General features: G+C 39.3%; 1 protein-coding gene across 3 annotated transcripts in view; it reads left to right on the top strand.

Moving 5' to 3' along the window:
* The window catches only part of IL18 (interleukin 18), a 23532-nt gene extending 8813 nt beyond the window's left edge, over positions 1-14719 (top strand). The window contains exons 2-7 of one of the 3 annotated variants that reach the window (XM_014539645.1): positions 657-793; positions 1242-1328; positions 3655-3666; positions 7971-8105; positions 9327-9460; positions 14141-14719. In XM_014539645.1, coding sequence (XP_014395131.1) covers positions 670-793; positions 1242-1328; positions 3655-3666; positions 7971-8105; positions 9327-9460; positions 14141-14380 — 732 coding nt within the window. In that variant the 5' untranslated portion in view covers positions 657-669 and the 3' untranslated portion in view covers positions 14381-14719. Of the gene's footprint in view, positions 1-656; positions 794-1241; positions 1329-3654; positions 3667-3700; positions 4272-7970; positions 8106-9326; positions 9461-14140 lie in introns of those variants that run through there. The other 2 variants (XM_005856853.2, XM_014539648.1) reach the window with 2 other exon arrangements.
* The last annotated feature ends 989 nt before the right edge of the window (positions 14720-15708 follow it).

Here is a 15708-nt window from a genome sequence, read left to right as displayed (position 1 = left end):
AATAATTAAATACATACATACATACATACATACTTGGGATTATAAGGGAAACTCATTATATTAAAATAGTGTCAAAATTTTTTAAACAAATTTTAATATAGTACATATGTGTTTCTTTATTAACACATATTAACACATTAAATAATAAGATCTGCCAGTGGGACTTATCACTTCCATATATTTCAAAGTAGTAATGAGTTTAAACCATATATTTCAAGATCTCTACAACAATTACAACACAATAGGAAATCTGTATTTCTGTCAGTGACAGTTCCAATAATGCTGTGATTTGTCTCCTATAACGTAATGGAAGGAACTTCTAAATTTTGGCAATAGGCCATATAAACCTAAATTGGTGAAAATACAGAGTGGTGCAAAAGTAAATATACTTACAGTTGTGAGTATATGAAACACGGTTTATTCTTGTATTATTATTTATTAATTATTGTATTATTTTCCATACAAACAATGGTAAAACTAGTTTTCTTCCCATCCAACTTCACAGATTTCCCAGATTTAGAATCCCTGTTCCACAGACAAAGACCTGAAAATATACACACCATATTGGAGTGGGGTGGAGTAGGCTGGGGCAGGAGAGAAAAGCAAAATAAAATTTTTGACACTTTCATATCCTATATTATTTGATTTTTTTACAGAAAGATTGCATTTATGTATTACTTGTATAAAAAGCATAATATCCAGATTCCAGATAAAAAACTGCTGCTGCTCAAGGAGGAAGAGGGCCGTCAGATGCCAGAGCCTTCAGCCTCCTCCCCCTCTGCCTCACTCCCAGGTGGAAACGCCATTTTCTCATTACCTCACCTTTAGCACTTGGATAAACTTTCAGTCTCTCAGGCACAGGAACCCACTGGTTGTAAGAAAGAACCAATCTGTAGTTAAAGGACAAGATTAGGTGTATTTCTGGCATCTTATATTTATATTGATGATAATATAATTCCGTTTCATAGTGGGACACTTAGCCACCCTTTGTAACATTGTTTAATGAGAAAAGTCTTTCTAGATTCCAAATATCTGATGGTTTGCAAAGAATGTGTGAACACGTGTATGCATAAGCGGAAGACTCCAGCATCTTTTAAATGTCCAGAGTGTTGGTCAGCATACTGGGTGATACACTGACTTCTGAGCTTGGAGGTAGTACAAGGCAATAAGGAGTAAAAGATCCCTTTTGTGAAAAAGGAACAATCACTACCTTTTAACAGACGGCTCTTTGCTTTCACTAGGAATAAAGATGGCTGTTGAAGCAGTAGAAAACAATTGCCTCAATTTTGTGGAAATGAAATTTATTGACAACACACTTTATTTTGTAGGTAAGTCTAAAGCAATAGGCCAAATACATGTTTCCAATCAATGTATTCAACTAGAAAAGGCATTGTGAGATGAGCTATTAAGTGACTCCTTACTGTCATCAAATTCCATTGTAATGCTAGTGATATACTTCTCTGGAAAAAGGAAAATTGGGCTTCTGGAAGTTAACCATAATATATCCATGGTCCCAGCACCTTGTCCACCACATGACCTGGCACTTCAGTTAAGCAGTAGCCCATTTACAAGGTGAAAGCTAGTGCACATCATGATAATTCCACAAAATTGGGTACATTCAGGGAATACAATTTCCCTAAGCAAACTGGCAAATTATATAAGAGACTAGAGGCCCGGTGCACAAAAATTTGTGCACTCGGCGGGGGAGGGGGGGGGTCCCTCAGCCCGCCCTGTGCCCTCTCGCAGTCTGGGACCCCTCAGGGGATGACCACCTGCTGGCTTAGGCCCGCTCCCCAGGGGACTGGGCCTAAGATGGCAATCAGACATCCCTCTGGCAGCCCAGCAGCCCTAGGGGGATGTCCACTTGCCAGCAGGGAGCAGGCCTAAACTGCAGTCGGACATCCTTAGTGCTGCTGAGGAGGCAGGAGAGGTTCCCACCACCACCGCTGTACTGGCAGCCATCAGCCTAGCTTGTGGCTAAACAGAGCTCCTCCCATGTGAGAGCGCCCTGACCACCAGAGGGCAGCTCCTGCATTGAGCGTCTGCCCCCTGGTGGTCAGTGTGTGTCATAGTGACCAGTCATTCCCAGTCTTTCTGCTGTTAGGGTCAGTTTGCATATTACCCTTTTACTATATAGGACAGAGGCCTGGTGCACGGGTGGGGGCCAGCTGGTTTGCCCTGAAGGGTGTCCTGGATCAGGGTGGGGGTCCCGCTTGGGTGCCTGGCCAGCCTGGATGAGGGGATGATGGCTGTTTGCAGCTGGTCACACCCCCTTCAGGGTGGGGGTCCCCACTGGGGTGCCTGGCCAGTCTGCGTGAGGGGCTGAGGGCCGTTTTCTGGCTGGCAGGTGACTGAAGCTCCCAACCTCTCCTTTTTTTCTTTTTTTTTTTATTCTGGGATTTATTTACCTTCTATGGCTGTCACTGGAGCTGAGAGCCGGCTTTAGCTCTGAGGCTCAGCTCCAGCTTGAGGCCTCGGCTGCTGAAAGCAGGTATCTGGGCTTTGTTTGAATTCTATAATTGAAACACTGTTGCAACTCCAACTCGGCCTGCTGGCTGAAAGCATGGGGTTTGTTTAGCTTCTATAATTGCAACATAGTTGCGTAGAGTGCAGCTCAGAGGCTGGCAGCGGCAGGGGGGGAACCTTGGCTTCCTCCATCACTGGAGCAAGCAAGCCTCCTGTTCGCTTCAGCTGCCTGGCTGCCGGCTGCCATCTTGGTTGGCAATTAATTTGCATATCGCCCTGATTAGCCAATGGGAAGCATGTCGGAGGTATGGTTAATTACCATGTTTGTCTATTATTAGATAGGATACCTTAAATCTGTGAGTGAGCTGTATCATATAATGTAAATATATCTGGCAAATAAAAACAGATTCTTAAGATTAATCTTCTATGGGCCATTTGGCTTCATTTGAAAGCTTCATAGAAAGTCCTGAGGCAACCTTCCACTGAACCAACAAATTTAAGAGTAAAATCTATCACTTTATAAAATTTCTTTTTAGTTACAAATTTACATTTACTAGTATAAACCCTGGATTTAGGTTTTATATCTAACTTACCAGAGAACACACTAAGTCTATCTAATGAGCTTTGTTTTGTGGGACCTTGTGGATGATTATATAATACTAGAGGCCCGGTGCACGAACTTCATGCATGGGGGACTGGGGGAGTCCCTCAGCCTTGCCTGCACCCTCTCCAATCTGGGACCCCTCGGGGGATGTCCGACTGCTGGTTTAGGCCTGATCCCAGGGATCAGGCCTAAACCAGCAGTCGGACATCCCTCTCACAATCCGGGACCACTGGCTCCTAACTGCTCACCTGCCTGTCTGCCTGATTGCCCCTAACTGCCCCCCCTGCCAGCCTGGTCGCCCCACACAGGCTGCTATTCAGTTGTTTGGTCATCCCTCACTAACCCCCCTGCCAGCCTTGTCGCTCCAGGCAGCCTGCTGGTCATTACTGTTACTGTGATGGTGTCCCAGACAATTTGCATATTCCTCTATTATTAGTATAGATTTCTGATAGGGCCAACAACAACAGTAAGATAGCAGTTAAATAATGGGGAGTGGCAAAAAAGAGTAACAAAAGGTAGGGTGAGAGGAGATTCTGAGTTGAAATATAGAATTTAACATTTTGTTTCTCTTTTTTCCCCTTTAGGTGAAAATGATGGTAAAGTATAAATTTATTTCTCTTTCTTTGCTAAAGTAAAAATAGCTCCTTAAGCATCCCACAGACACATCCATATCACCATTCTTAGCTGAGAGAAACTAGTACCAATCTATTTGAGAAGCTAATCTTCCCTCAAAGCAATGTGGACCCAGTAGCACAGCCTTGGAATAAAGTTGTCCATAAAGGATACAAAAGAAAACCTCTAACAAAACTGCTTATTTACACTTTAGGCAATTCTTAGAATCTACAAAACAGACTTTGCCTGCTACACAGATTGTAAGATTAGCAGAAAGTCATGGATTCTCTAGAGGACATGGGGAAAGGAGATTTGAAGCCTGAAAATTGTAGTCCAAAAACAATAACATCTTTGTTCTTCAACCCTCTCTCTCTCAGAAATGCTTTGGGAAAAAGCCTGGGAGGCTCCCAGGGATAAAATATTTTCAAAGTAGAGGAGATGGGGAAGGTGGGAGCAAGCAAGAACTATGAGGTGGAGTCATTAAGTCTTTGCAAGAAGTGGATGTACCCAGCCCTGTCCTTCTGGCATTCAGAGAGGATCATACCCTATCTGGCCTGTGAGCCTCTAACAGATGTCCAGATTGTTAAAGGTCATTAGTTTCTCATACTTTTCCTTAAAAATAGCACTTTCCACATTTTTAAGGTGATCATTACTGAACTATAAGTGAAAAAAGTAACTTAAAAATACTATTCCTTCATGTTTTTTTGTTTTCCAGCTTCATTGAGATATAATGACATGTAACTCCTCATGTTTTTTAAAGATTGCCCTACTCTCCATTTATTAATTCAATATATATGGGGGTAAAAGTAGGTTTACAGTTGTTCGTATGGAAAACAATACAATAATTAATAAATAATAACACAAAAATAAACTCTGTTTCGAGTACTCTCAATTGTAAATCTGCTTTTGCCACCCTGTGTTGACATCTGTATCTCAGGTACTGTTAGGCACGAGGATACAGTGGTAAGCAAATCACAGTTCCTATAGGGAGAAACAGGCACTTAAGGAAGGCAATTGGAATATGGTATGTTAAGGCACAGGATGCTATGGGAACATATAGAAAGGGCACCTATTTCAGTCCAATAGATTCTGGGAGGACACTTTGAAGGAGGGACATTTTTAAAGAGGGTATAGAAGTTAGCCAAAGGAAAGTATTCTGAGCATAGAGAAGACCACATGAAAGGCCAAGATATGAAAGAAAGCATAGCACGTACAAGGAATCAAGAGTACTTCAGAATGGGAGTAGGAGAATGATGAGAGAATGATAAATAGGATGCAGATCAAGAAGGTTCTCTTATTTCAAGATATGGAATTTGGGCCTTATCTTTGGGTAATGGGGATTCATTAAGCAACATATGCATGATCTAGAATGGAGATTAGTTTGCTGCAAAAAGAGGTCCAAAAATATAGTGATAGAATAAGATAGAAAATATTTCTCTCAAAAATAAGTCCAAGTAGGCAGTTCAAGATTAAGGATGCAGCCTGATGTTATTGGGATCTTAAGATGTTTCTGTCTTGTTATTCCATTATGCCCTAGTTGTTTAATTCATTCACATACTTGAAAATCATCACCACACTTCCTGGGTCCATATCCCAGCTAGCAAGAACGGGTTCAAAATAAGAGGAAGATGGCCTATTCCTTTTAAAGGTTCTAGATGGAAGTTATACACATCAATTCTACTCATTTTCCATTGACTTTATTCTGAGTGGTCATGTGCCTCATTAAAATTCAGAGATAATTTTATCTAAAATTCAAAATTCCTTCTGGCTTCAGTATAAAAAGCTAGAGGCCCAGTGCATGAATTTGTACACGGGTGGTATGGGCCCCCATCGGGTTGGGCGGGTGGGGGGGAGGGGCCGTGGGCATTTGGCTGGCCCTGCCCCTGATCGGGGTGTTGGGGGCCAATCAGGGGCCGGGCCGGCAGGGGAACGGGGGCTGATCAGGGCCTGGATCAGGCTGGTTGGCTGCCACAGTGCACATCATAGCCACCGGTCATTCCAGTTGTACTGGTCGTTCCACCGTTCTGGTCACTGGACTTCTATATATATAGATTGGTGTGGGTACAAAAAAGGGGGGATGACAATTAAGAAGCTATTGTCCTTGTAAAAAATGATGGGGACATGGATTAGGCAGGGATAACAGGGTGCCGATAAAAAGCAATGAATGGATTTTATAAATACTTGGAAGAATCCAAGTATTTTGAGGTTAGCCTAGGAAGGGGATAGAGAGAAAGATGGTGCCTATATTTTCTCACTTAGGAAATTTGTACTATTAGTGAAATAGGAAGCACAAGGGGAAGAGCAGGGTAAAGTGGTATGCAGAGCAAAGAGGAAGATAGATGATGAATTTAGTTTTGTATCTTGTCTGTGGGACATCCTAGTGGACATGTCCAGTAGATTCTTGGACATAATAGTTCTAGGCTCAGGATGAAAATTTGGGCTGGAGATAAACCTATAGGAGGCTTATGCATAGAAATGACAGCTGAAACTATAGGAATAAAAAGACAAAACAGAGGAAATGTGTGAAGTGAGAAAGTAAAAGCCAAGGACTAAGTCAGGGGAATACCTATGTTTGAGGATGCAGTAGAAAGGGAAGCTGATAAACAAAAGAGTAACCAAAGAGGAGGAAGAAAAACCAAGAGAATGCCACAGAATCCCAGGAGAGATTTTCAAGATGGAGGTAACAGTCACTGTGTTGAATTTTACAGCCTTGAAAACCAAGGGTAGGAAAGCATTTATTACATTTAGCAACAGGGAGTTTGGTGATCTCGCTGAAAGAAGTTTGGTGGAGAAATAGAGGCAGAGAGAGATTGCAATGAGTAGAAGAGTGAATGGAAAGTAAGGGAATGACACAGCTCTTACCAGAAGCTCCACTATTAAAAGAAGAAACAAGGCTAGCTACTGAATAGGATATGATTGATGGAGGAGTTTTAAATCTCAAAATGAAAAGAGTTTTGTGGGTTTTTTAATTATAAAAATAATGTGTTTATTATAAATGATTCAGGCAATTAAAAAAGAAAAACATGAAAAAACCTAGGAATACTAATAATCAATATCATTTGGTGTATTATTTCTGTACTTCTTTAAATATATGTGAGTAAAAGTAGGTTTACAGTTGTGAGCATGTGCAGCACATCTTATTATATTATTATGTATTATTGTATTATTTGTATTACAACTGTAAACCTACTTTTGCCCACGTGTGTGTGTGTGTGTGTGTGTTTGTGTGTGTGTGTAATACTATACCTAAGTTTCTTTTTCTAGTTTAATACACATGGACATCCTTCCATGGCAAAGAATAATTACAGTTATATTAAATTCATGATATTCCAAAATTTATTTGCTCAGTCCCCAATTGATGGATATTTAAATTGTATCCAGTGCTCCCATAAGCATTATAGCAGAGAAATATTTACACATTTTTCTGATTGTTTCTTTAGGAAAAAACCAAGGAAATAGAATTGCTGGGTTGATATAGAAGAGGGGATGATTGGTAAATCAAAGTTTCAGGAGAATATACTCAGAGCACAGGTAGGGTGAGCCTTAGATATCAGAAGGGGCACCATTTTTACATTTTCCTTGGGACAAGAGGGATAAGGAAATGACAGGCGGTGCCACAGTTAAATTTGTAAGTGGAGTAGCAGGAAATCATTTATTGAAAGTGAAAGCAGAGATGATGTCGAGATCCTGAGGAGGGTAAGAAAGATCTGAAATGATAGCTATGGATTATGAAAGAGGGTGCTGAACTGTTAAAAAAAAAAAAAGTACTGACAATTTATATGCTTGCAATGGCACCAGTTTGTGCATTTGTATAATTACCAGTGACACTCAGCAGGTTTGGAGTTTTGTAGCAGAAAGACAAATGAACAAATGAGTTCGGGATTGGAAAGGCTGGCAAAGGGTAGACAAAATGATGAACCATAAGGTCCAGACTGCATAGAAAATGAAAGGAAGACAGGAAGGTTAGGGAGAGAGGAAATGCCTATTTTAAAATCAGGAGGGCTCAGTGAAGCGGAGGAAAAGTATAAAACAACTAGGATAGGAGATTGTGATCAGAAAGCAGAGTGTTTGAGTTTAACATTTCAGAGGTAGAGTAGTTCTGGGTGATAAGAAGAAGCAGCGTTGTCTTTGTTAGTGGATTAAAAAACATTGTGCAACTTTATCTTAGCTGCTTCTGTAGCAGAAGATTGTGATTAGTAGCTATTGAAAACTGAAATATATAGTATGCTTGTTTGTAAATTTTGAAAAAAAACACCTTATTTTTAATGCAATTTAATGTCCATCCTAGAAAACCTGGAATCAGACTACTTTGGCAGGATTGGACATAGATTGTCAATCATACGAAATCTGAACAACCAAGTTCTCCTCGTTCACCAGGGAAGCCACGCTGTGTTTGAAGATATGACTGATTCTGAGTGTGAAGGTATTTTTAAAATATATTTACAAACATAGAAATGACAAGCTACTTCTTATTCCCTTTTACTGCCTACTTTTTTCTATTATAGACCTAGTCCTTAAATGAAAAGTAATAGCAATAGTAATAATTTCACTTACAAGAAACTTTCTAGAGTATCCAAATATTGTAGTTGAGATGAAAAATTGATACAATAAAGATATTGCCAGAGGTTGGGAGGAGGACGAAGAGGGTAAAGGGGATCAAATACGTGCTGATGGAAAACCAGGTTTCCGGTGGTGGGCACACAGAAGAGTATACAGATATTGTATCCTAAAATTGTACAACTGAAATTTATATAATGTTATTAATCAATGTTACCCCAATAAATTTAATTTAAAAATTTTTAAGATATATCTAGGGGTCATGTTACTCTGGGCCTACATTTGGATCATGAGTTCCTTCATTGCAACTGCATGAACTGTATAAGATTTCTATAGAGTTGGATCCTTCATACCTGCTGGCTATAGCTGAAATTGCTGATAGCATTTTCAAAACTCAAAATTAAAAATAAATATCAAGCATTTCAAATAAGTCTGTCTCCCATCAGAAATTTAGAGTGCTTAGGAAATGAATAAGTTTACTGTGCTTTCCAAGGTATAAATTCCAAATATCAAAGTTTAGGCAGAGTTGAAACAGTGAATGTGCACCCTTGAAAAATCCTGAATTTTTACCTTAACAGGTAGATTTTTAATATTGTATTTAGCATTTAAAAGTTAAAGACAGCCCTACTGGCGTGGCTCAGTGGTTTAGGGTCGACCTGTGAACCAGGAGGTCTTCATTCGATTCTGGTCATGGCATATGCCCAGGTTGTGGGTTTGACCTCCAGTGGGGGGCGTGCAGGAGGCAGCTGATCAATGAATCCCTTCATCATTGATGTTTCTATCTCTCCCTTCTTCTCTGAAATCAATAAAAATACATTTTTTGAAAAGTAAAAGTTTAAGACAATCCTTCAGAATTCAGAATATCTCTTAAACACTCAAAATGTTACTGCTTTTGTGTGTGATACATATTTGAATGTATTTTAAAGAATGTCTGAGCAACTGCGTATCATCTCCACTAACTGGCTGAATCACAGTGTGTGGGATGTGTAATGGGTCTATTAAGGATTATCCTTTGGCTAATTTCTATAAATATTGATTTGCAAAAATTCTTCTAACTAGTGTTCTCATTTGTTAATATTGATTTCAGAAAATGCATCCCAGACTAAAATTATAATATATACATATAAAGATAGCTACCCTAGAGGCATGGCGGTAACCCTCTCTGTGAAGTGTCCAGAAATGTTTACTCTCTCCTGTATGAACAAAAATATTTCCTTTAAGGTAAGACTAAACCTATATTTTATTTATATATATATGGAAATTTAGAAAACCTAAATATCCTCAATCCAACTTTTTATCTAGAACAAGAATGGCAGGAAGCAGAGAACCATTAAAATAGTTCAACTCTTTAACCCATCATGCTTTTTCTAAGTCTGCCATAGGGAGGAAGGGGTACAACACTTGTTTCATAGCCTGGGTCTTCTGAATAATCTATCTAAAGGTAAATAATAATATAGAAGACATACATGAATTATTATATTTATTTGAGAATTGCATGACTTTCCAAAATGTCTTGTTAAATGGAATGAGGCCAATTATCCTTCTGTAAGCCTTCTATGTACTTTGTGAATTATGATGATAATATTTTAATCCTAATTGTTTTTTATTCTAAACTAGAGGCCCAGTGCACGAAAATTCGTGCACTCGGGCGGGGGGAGGGTGGTCCCTCAGCCCAGCCTGCACCCTCTCGCAGTCCAGCAGCCCTCAGAGGATGTCCGACTGACAGCTTAGGCCTGTTCTCATGGGGAGTGGGCCTAAGCTGCAGTCTGGCCTCCCTCTGTGGGAGGCGACAGGGTGGTTCAATCAGGTGATGGCCAGCTAGCCCTGCCCCCTTCTGCCCCCCCCCAATCGCCCCTCCACTGCCACTGGTTGCTGCTGCCCCCTGATCGCCGTCCCCTCCCTCTGCCTGCTGGCATGCACCTTATCTGGCCTGGTGCTGACTGCTCACTGGCCCCACCCGCAACCAACACATCAATTTGCATATTATGCTCTTATTATATAGGGTTCCTTATTGTTGAAAGTATTACATATGTCTCCTTTTTCCCCCCATTGACCTCTATTCGGCCGCTCCCCCCACTCCCGCCCCCAGCACATGTCCCTGCCCCCCTACTGTCTGTATCCATCGGTTATGCTTATATGCATGCATACAAGTCCTTTGGTTGATCTCTTACCCCCTCTCCCACCATCCCCTGCCTTCCCGCTGAGGCTCGACAGTCTGTTCGATGCTTCTATGTCTCTGGATCTATTTTAGTTCATCAGTTTATTCTGTTCATTATATTCCACAAATGAGTGAGATCATGTGGTATTTATCTTTCTCCGACTGGCTTATTTTGCTTAGCATATGCTCTCCAGGTCCATCCATGCTGATGCAAATGGTAAGAGTTCCTTCTTTTTTACAGCAGCATAGTGTTCCATTGTGTAGATGTACCACCGTTTTTTAATCCACTCATCTGTTGATGGGCACTTAGGCTGTTTCCAAATATTTGCTATTATAAATTGTGCTGCTATGAACATAGGGGTGCATATATCCTTTCTGATTGGTGTTTCTGATTTCTTCTGATATATTCCTAGCAGTGAGATCACTGGGTCAAATTGGAGTTCCATTTTTAATTTTTTGAGAAAACTCCATACTCTTTCCCACAGTGGCTGCACCTGTCTGCATTCCCACCAGCAGTGCAGGAGGGTTCCTTTTTCTCCACATCCTCGCCAGCACTTGTCATTTGTTGATTTGTTGATGATAGCCATTCTGACAGGTGTGAGAAACCTAATTGTTTTATTCCTGCATCCTTCAGCTTTCAGTTGATATATATTATTTTTAATGTAAAGCTAAGTGAATAAAATTAACAAGATTAGCTGTGAAAGCAATGGTATAATGTATCTCAATGCCAAGTATAAATTATTTCTGGCCACTGCTTTTTTTCTCTATTCTCCATTTTTTTTTCTCTTGAAGAGTTTCTGATTGGGGGTTTGCCAGTAAAATACTTGAGCAATGGGAACTGAAGTTTAGAATATGACCTAGTGGACATGTTGAGGGGCAACTTGGAAGGAAGGAAAAAGCCACTCTAAAATATAATCCAAGTAAAATCAGTGTGTATGCCACAAATACAACCTCCAAACAAATCCCTTAACCATTCCCTTCCAACCAGAGGGCCACCCTTTTGGGTGGCAATTTAGACTTCCCATTCTCAGGCCTGACAGCAGGAAGCTTAGTTATCATAATGGCTTTAGAGGCCTGGGATGGACAGGGTGGATGGAGAGGATTAAGCGTGTTGTTATCTAGTAACAAAATCAGAAGGGAAGGAGGGAGGTGGCCAAGTTCAAGCTATGTGGGGTAAAGAAAAACTAATTCAGTTGCAGAAGCAGATTCAGAAACTGGGATAAGCCTAAGCTCTAAGTGGATTATTATTGAGAGAAACTGGGGAGTGTTGAAAAGGGTGGAAATAATGCTTGGCAAAAGAAAAGAAAAGACAAGAGAAGAGAAGAGAAGAGAAGAGAAGAGAAGAGAAGAGAAGAGAAGAGAAGGGAAGGGAAGGGAAGGGAAGGGAAGGGAAGGGAAGGGAAGAAAAGAAAAGCGAAGAAAAGAAGAGAAGAAAAGAAAAGAAAAGAAAAGAAAAGAAAAGAAAAGAAAAGAAAAGAAAAGAAAAGAAAAGAAAAGAAAAGAAGAGGGGGAGGGAGGGGAAGGGAAGGGAAAGGAAGGATGCTTGGTATACACTAGGAATTGGAGCAAATCAGATTTAGGGGATCCTGAAACTTATACAATTTGGGCAGGCCTTTTAATGAAAGAGAATATAAAATTACCAAAAGCATCAAGTTTATTTAGAATAAGAAAAGAGGGGGCCTTAGAAGAGATCTGTGCAAGTGGAGGGCTCTGACATTTAAGCTTCATAGCAAATCTGCTTCTGAAGGAACTCATTAAATATTAGTTAGAGGGAGGGAGAAAGAGAGGGTGAGAGGAAGGAGGAAGGAAGGAGGAAGGAAGGAAGGAAGGAAGGAAGGAAGGAAGCTAGTTTTAGCTCATGCTCTTTAACCCTTTTACCCCCACTAAAAAGGATCTTAGCAGTGATTATAAATATAGACTATGTTCTACTAGACACAACTTGCTGCCATTATGTGCTCACCTTTCTGTGTTGGTTACTAGCTATAAAGTCCTAGTGCTTATGGATACCTGCTGCCTTTGGGTAAGAACCTTCATGACACCAAGAGGGATTTGTTCAAGAAGTTACTATTAGTGCCTGTTTCTTGTATAGACATTTGGGCAGTCAGGATTCTCTCAAATGTGCTAATGCACTTGGGAAAGGGCACATACACACACACACACACACCCAAAAAAACAGATGTTAGCTCAGGCTTAACTTTCTCTGGGTCTAGATTCAACCCCTCCTGATGTAAACAATCCCATAGGTCCTTGGAGCACTCAAGTCTCATTATGTAGAGCTGTTTCCATATCCACTTACTGTGCACCTTCCCTACGATGGCTATGAATAATCAACACCAAAACCAAGGAGAGCTACTGCCCAAGGATTTCCTTGCCCCTGTTCTGAAATGTCACATTGAACTATGATTAGAGATCACCTGTTCTACCTATCCATACTCCCACTTTCAACCACAACTTTCCATGCCAGGTTTGAACTAACAGGTTCATCTCCTTCTAATATTTCTAGAGCTTTTGAAGTTTTGGCTAAGGATTATTTCTCACTTATACATTAGAGTAGCTTAGTCCCAAATTCATTCCCCATTTTAAGGTCTCTTCCTAAATTCTGGGGTACTGTAGTCAGCTACAGAAATATATGTCAGTGGGAGAACTGGTTTAAACTGTCAACAATTTAGGACCCCCTCTTATTGATAAAGGACAAAGTTAAGAGTTATGACTATAAATTCCGTAATTGGTTGAAAAGTTGGGAGGTAACCAAACTTCTTTCGGGCATCTTAGAAAGATGTTGGAATGTTATTTTGGATCTGGAGCTTTCTCTGTCAGTCCTTAGTTAGGATCATGAGAATTTTTGTTGCCATGGGGTTAAAATTAAGTTCAAATATCTACAGTTCTGGGATTAACATGGAAAGAACCTTGGGTGGTCCTCAGAATTTCTAGTTCATCTTGAAAAGTAGGTATGGTCAACAAACCAGACCTAGCTGGTTTAGCTCAGGGGATAGAGCATTGGCCTGCAGCCTGAAGGATCCCAGGTTTGGTTCTGGTCAAGGTCAAGGGCACATGCCTGGGTTTCTGGCTCAATCCCCAGTAGGGGTGTGCAGGAAGCAGCCAATCAGTGATTCTCTCCCATCATTGACATTTCTATCTCTCCATCTCTCTTCCTCTCTGAAATCAATAAAGATATATTTTAAAAATTAAAAGTAAATAAAATAAAATAAACCAATAAAATATATTTTTTAACAAAAAGAAAGTAGGAGATGAGGCCCAGAAATCAGGATTTTAAAAAGATTCCCAGGTGATTCTAATGTGCAGCCAAGGTTGAGAACCACTGAACTAGAGCTAGGCTAGGCTAGGCTATGACTGGAGGTCATCAATGTCTTTAGCTCTGAATGGTTGGAAAAGACAGGAAATGACATTAGCCCATAAAAGGTGGTGGTCTTTGCTAGAAATCAACTCCATCTTGAGCAATGGGAGAAAGAGAAGAAAGCTATATGATTAATAAATTGGGAAAAACTAGAGAGCTAGACCTGAATGTGCATTCCATGGTGGGAACAGCCAAAATGGACAAGGAGAATAGGAAACTAGAATTCAGAGGAAGAGGAGATCAGTGTTCCTATATGCTGAGATTTGTTTTTAATCTTAACTTGTGAAAATAAAAACTTCTTTAGTTCTGTGCAATAATATACTTCAAAATAAACTGCACATATTCTGATTATTCGTGCCCTAAAAAATTAATATTTTTTTCTCTATAGAAAATGAGTCCTCCTGCTGATATCAATGATGAAAAAAGTGACATCATATTCTTTATGAGAAGTGTTCCAGGATTTAACAATAAGATGAAATTTGAGTCTTCATTGTATGAAGGATATTTTCTAGCTTGTAAAAAGGAGGAGGATTTTTTTAAACTCATTTTGAAAGAAAGGGACATAGATTGGGATGACTCTGTAATGTTCACTGTTGACTACAAAGAGCTAAATATTAAAATTTCATAGTTTGAACTTTCTGAGTTTTGTCTTCCAGAAAAGTTAAGTTTGAGTCTATAATTGTAATGATGAAATAAAATGAATAATGATCTCAAAAGATACCATTAAGAAATGAATAGTAAGCTTTCACAAAATTGAATTGACGCCCTTTTATGCAGATTAATAAATCATTTGTATAATGTAAAAAGATGCATAGTTTGAAAACATATTCTACATTGTTGACATTGGAACATAGATTATACTCAATAAAAGTGTTTTGAATCTTTTGGGTTATGATGAAAGATACTGATATTTGAATTTTCTAATTATTAAGAATATCATTAAAACCATCAAAATTTTATAAAGAGACCACTTCAGTTGACTAATTTCTCATTTCCTCCAAAGTCAGAATACTTTTAAAAGTCAAATCCTGCAACATAGAAAAAGGATTATACACACTGAGCAAGTGGCATTCAACCCAGGAATGCAAATGCTTTAATATTCCTAAATCAATTAATGTAATATATCATATTAATAAAGGGGAAAAACCACACAATCATCTCAATAGATGCAGGAAAGCATTCGACAAAAGCCAATTCATAATAAAAATTGTCAACAAACTTGAAAGAGAAGAGAACTTTCTGTTAAAGGGCATCTGTGAAAACCCTACCACTAACATCATATTTAATGGTGGAAAAATAATGCAAGAATATCAGCTCTTCTACTCAGTGTACTGGAGGTTCTAGTGATTGACAATCACAAGAAAAAGAAAAGGCATCTAGATTAGAAAGGAAGAAGTAAAATTGTCTTTATTTGAAGACAACATGATTCTGTATGTAGAAGATCAGAATACACGTGTGCATGCAGACAAACCCTTATTAAAATTAAACAAGGGCCCTAACCGGTTTAGCTCAGTGAATGGAGCATCAGCCTGTGGACTGAAGGGTCCCCGGTTCGATTCCAGTCAAGGTCATGTACCTTGGTTGTGGGCACATCCCCAGTTGGGGGTGTGCAGGAGGCGGCTGATCTATGTTTCTCTCTCATCAATGTTTCTAACTCTCTATCCTTCTCCCTTCCTCTGTAAAAAAATCAATAAAATGTATTCTAAAAAAATTAAACAAGGTCAGCAGGGTTGCAGAATACAAGATTAATATATGGAAATAAATTGTATTTCTATATATGAGAATGAACAACCTGAAAATAAATATAAAACAATTCCATTCACAATAGTGCTAAAAAGATATATAAAAATAAATTTAGTAAAAGAAGTACAAGATTTGTACAATAAAGTTTTAAAAACATTTCTGAGAGAAATTAAGTATGATTTAAATAAATGAAGAGACACCACATTCACTGAT

Source organism: Myotis brandtii, unplaced genomic scaffold, assembly GCF_000412655.1.
Source record: "Myotis brandtii unplaced genomic scaffold, ASM41265v1 scaffold105, whole genome shotgun sequence".
Lineage (NCBI taxonomy): Eukaryota > Metazoa > Chordata > Mammalia > Chiroptera > Vespertilionidae > Myotis > Myotis brandtii.
This window is presented reverse-complemented; position numbering and strand designations above follow the sequence as displayed.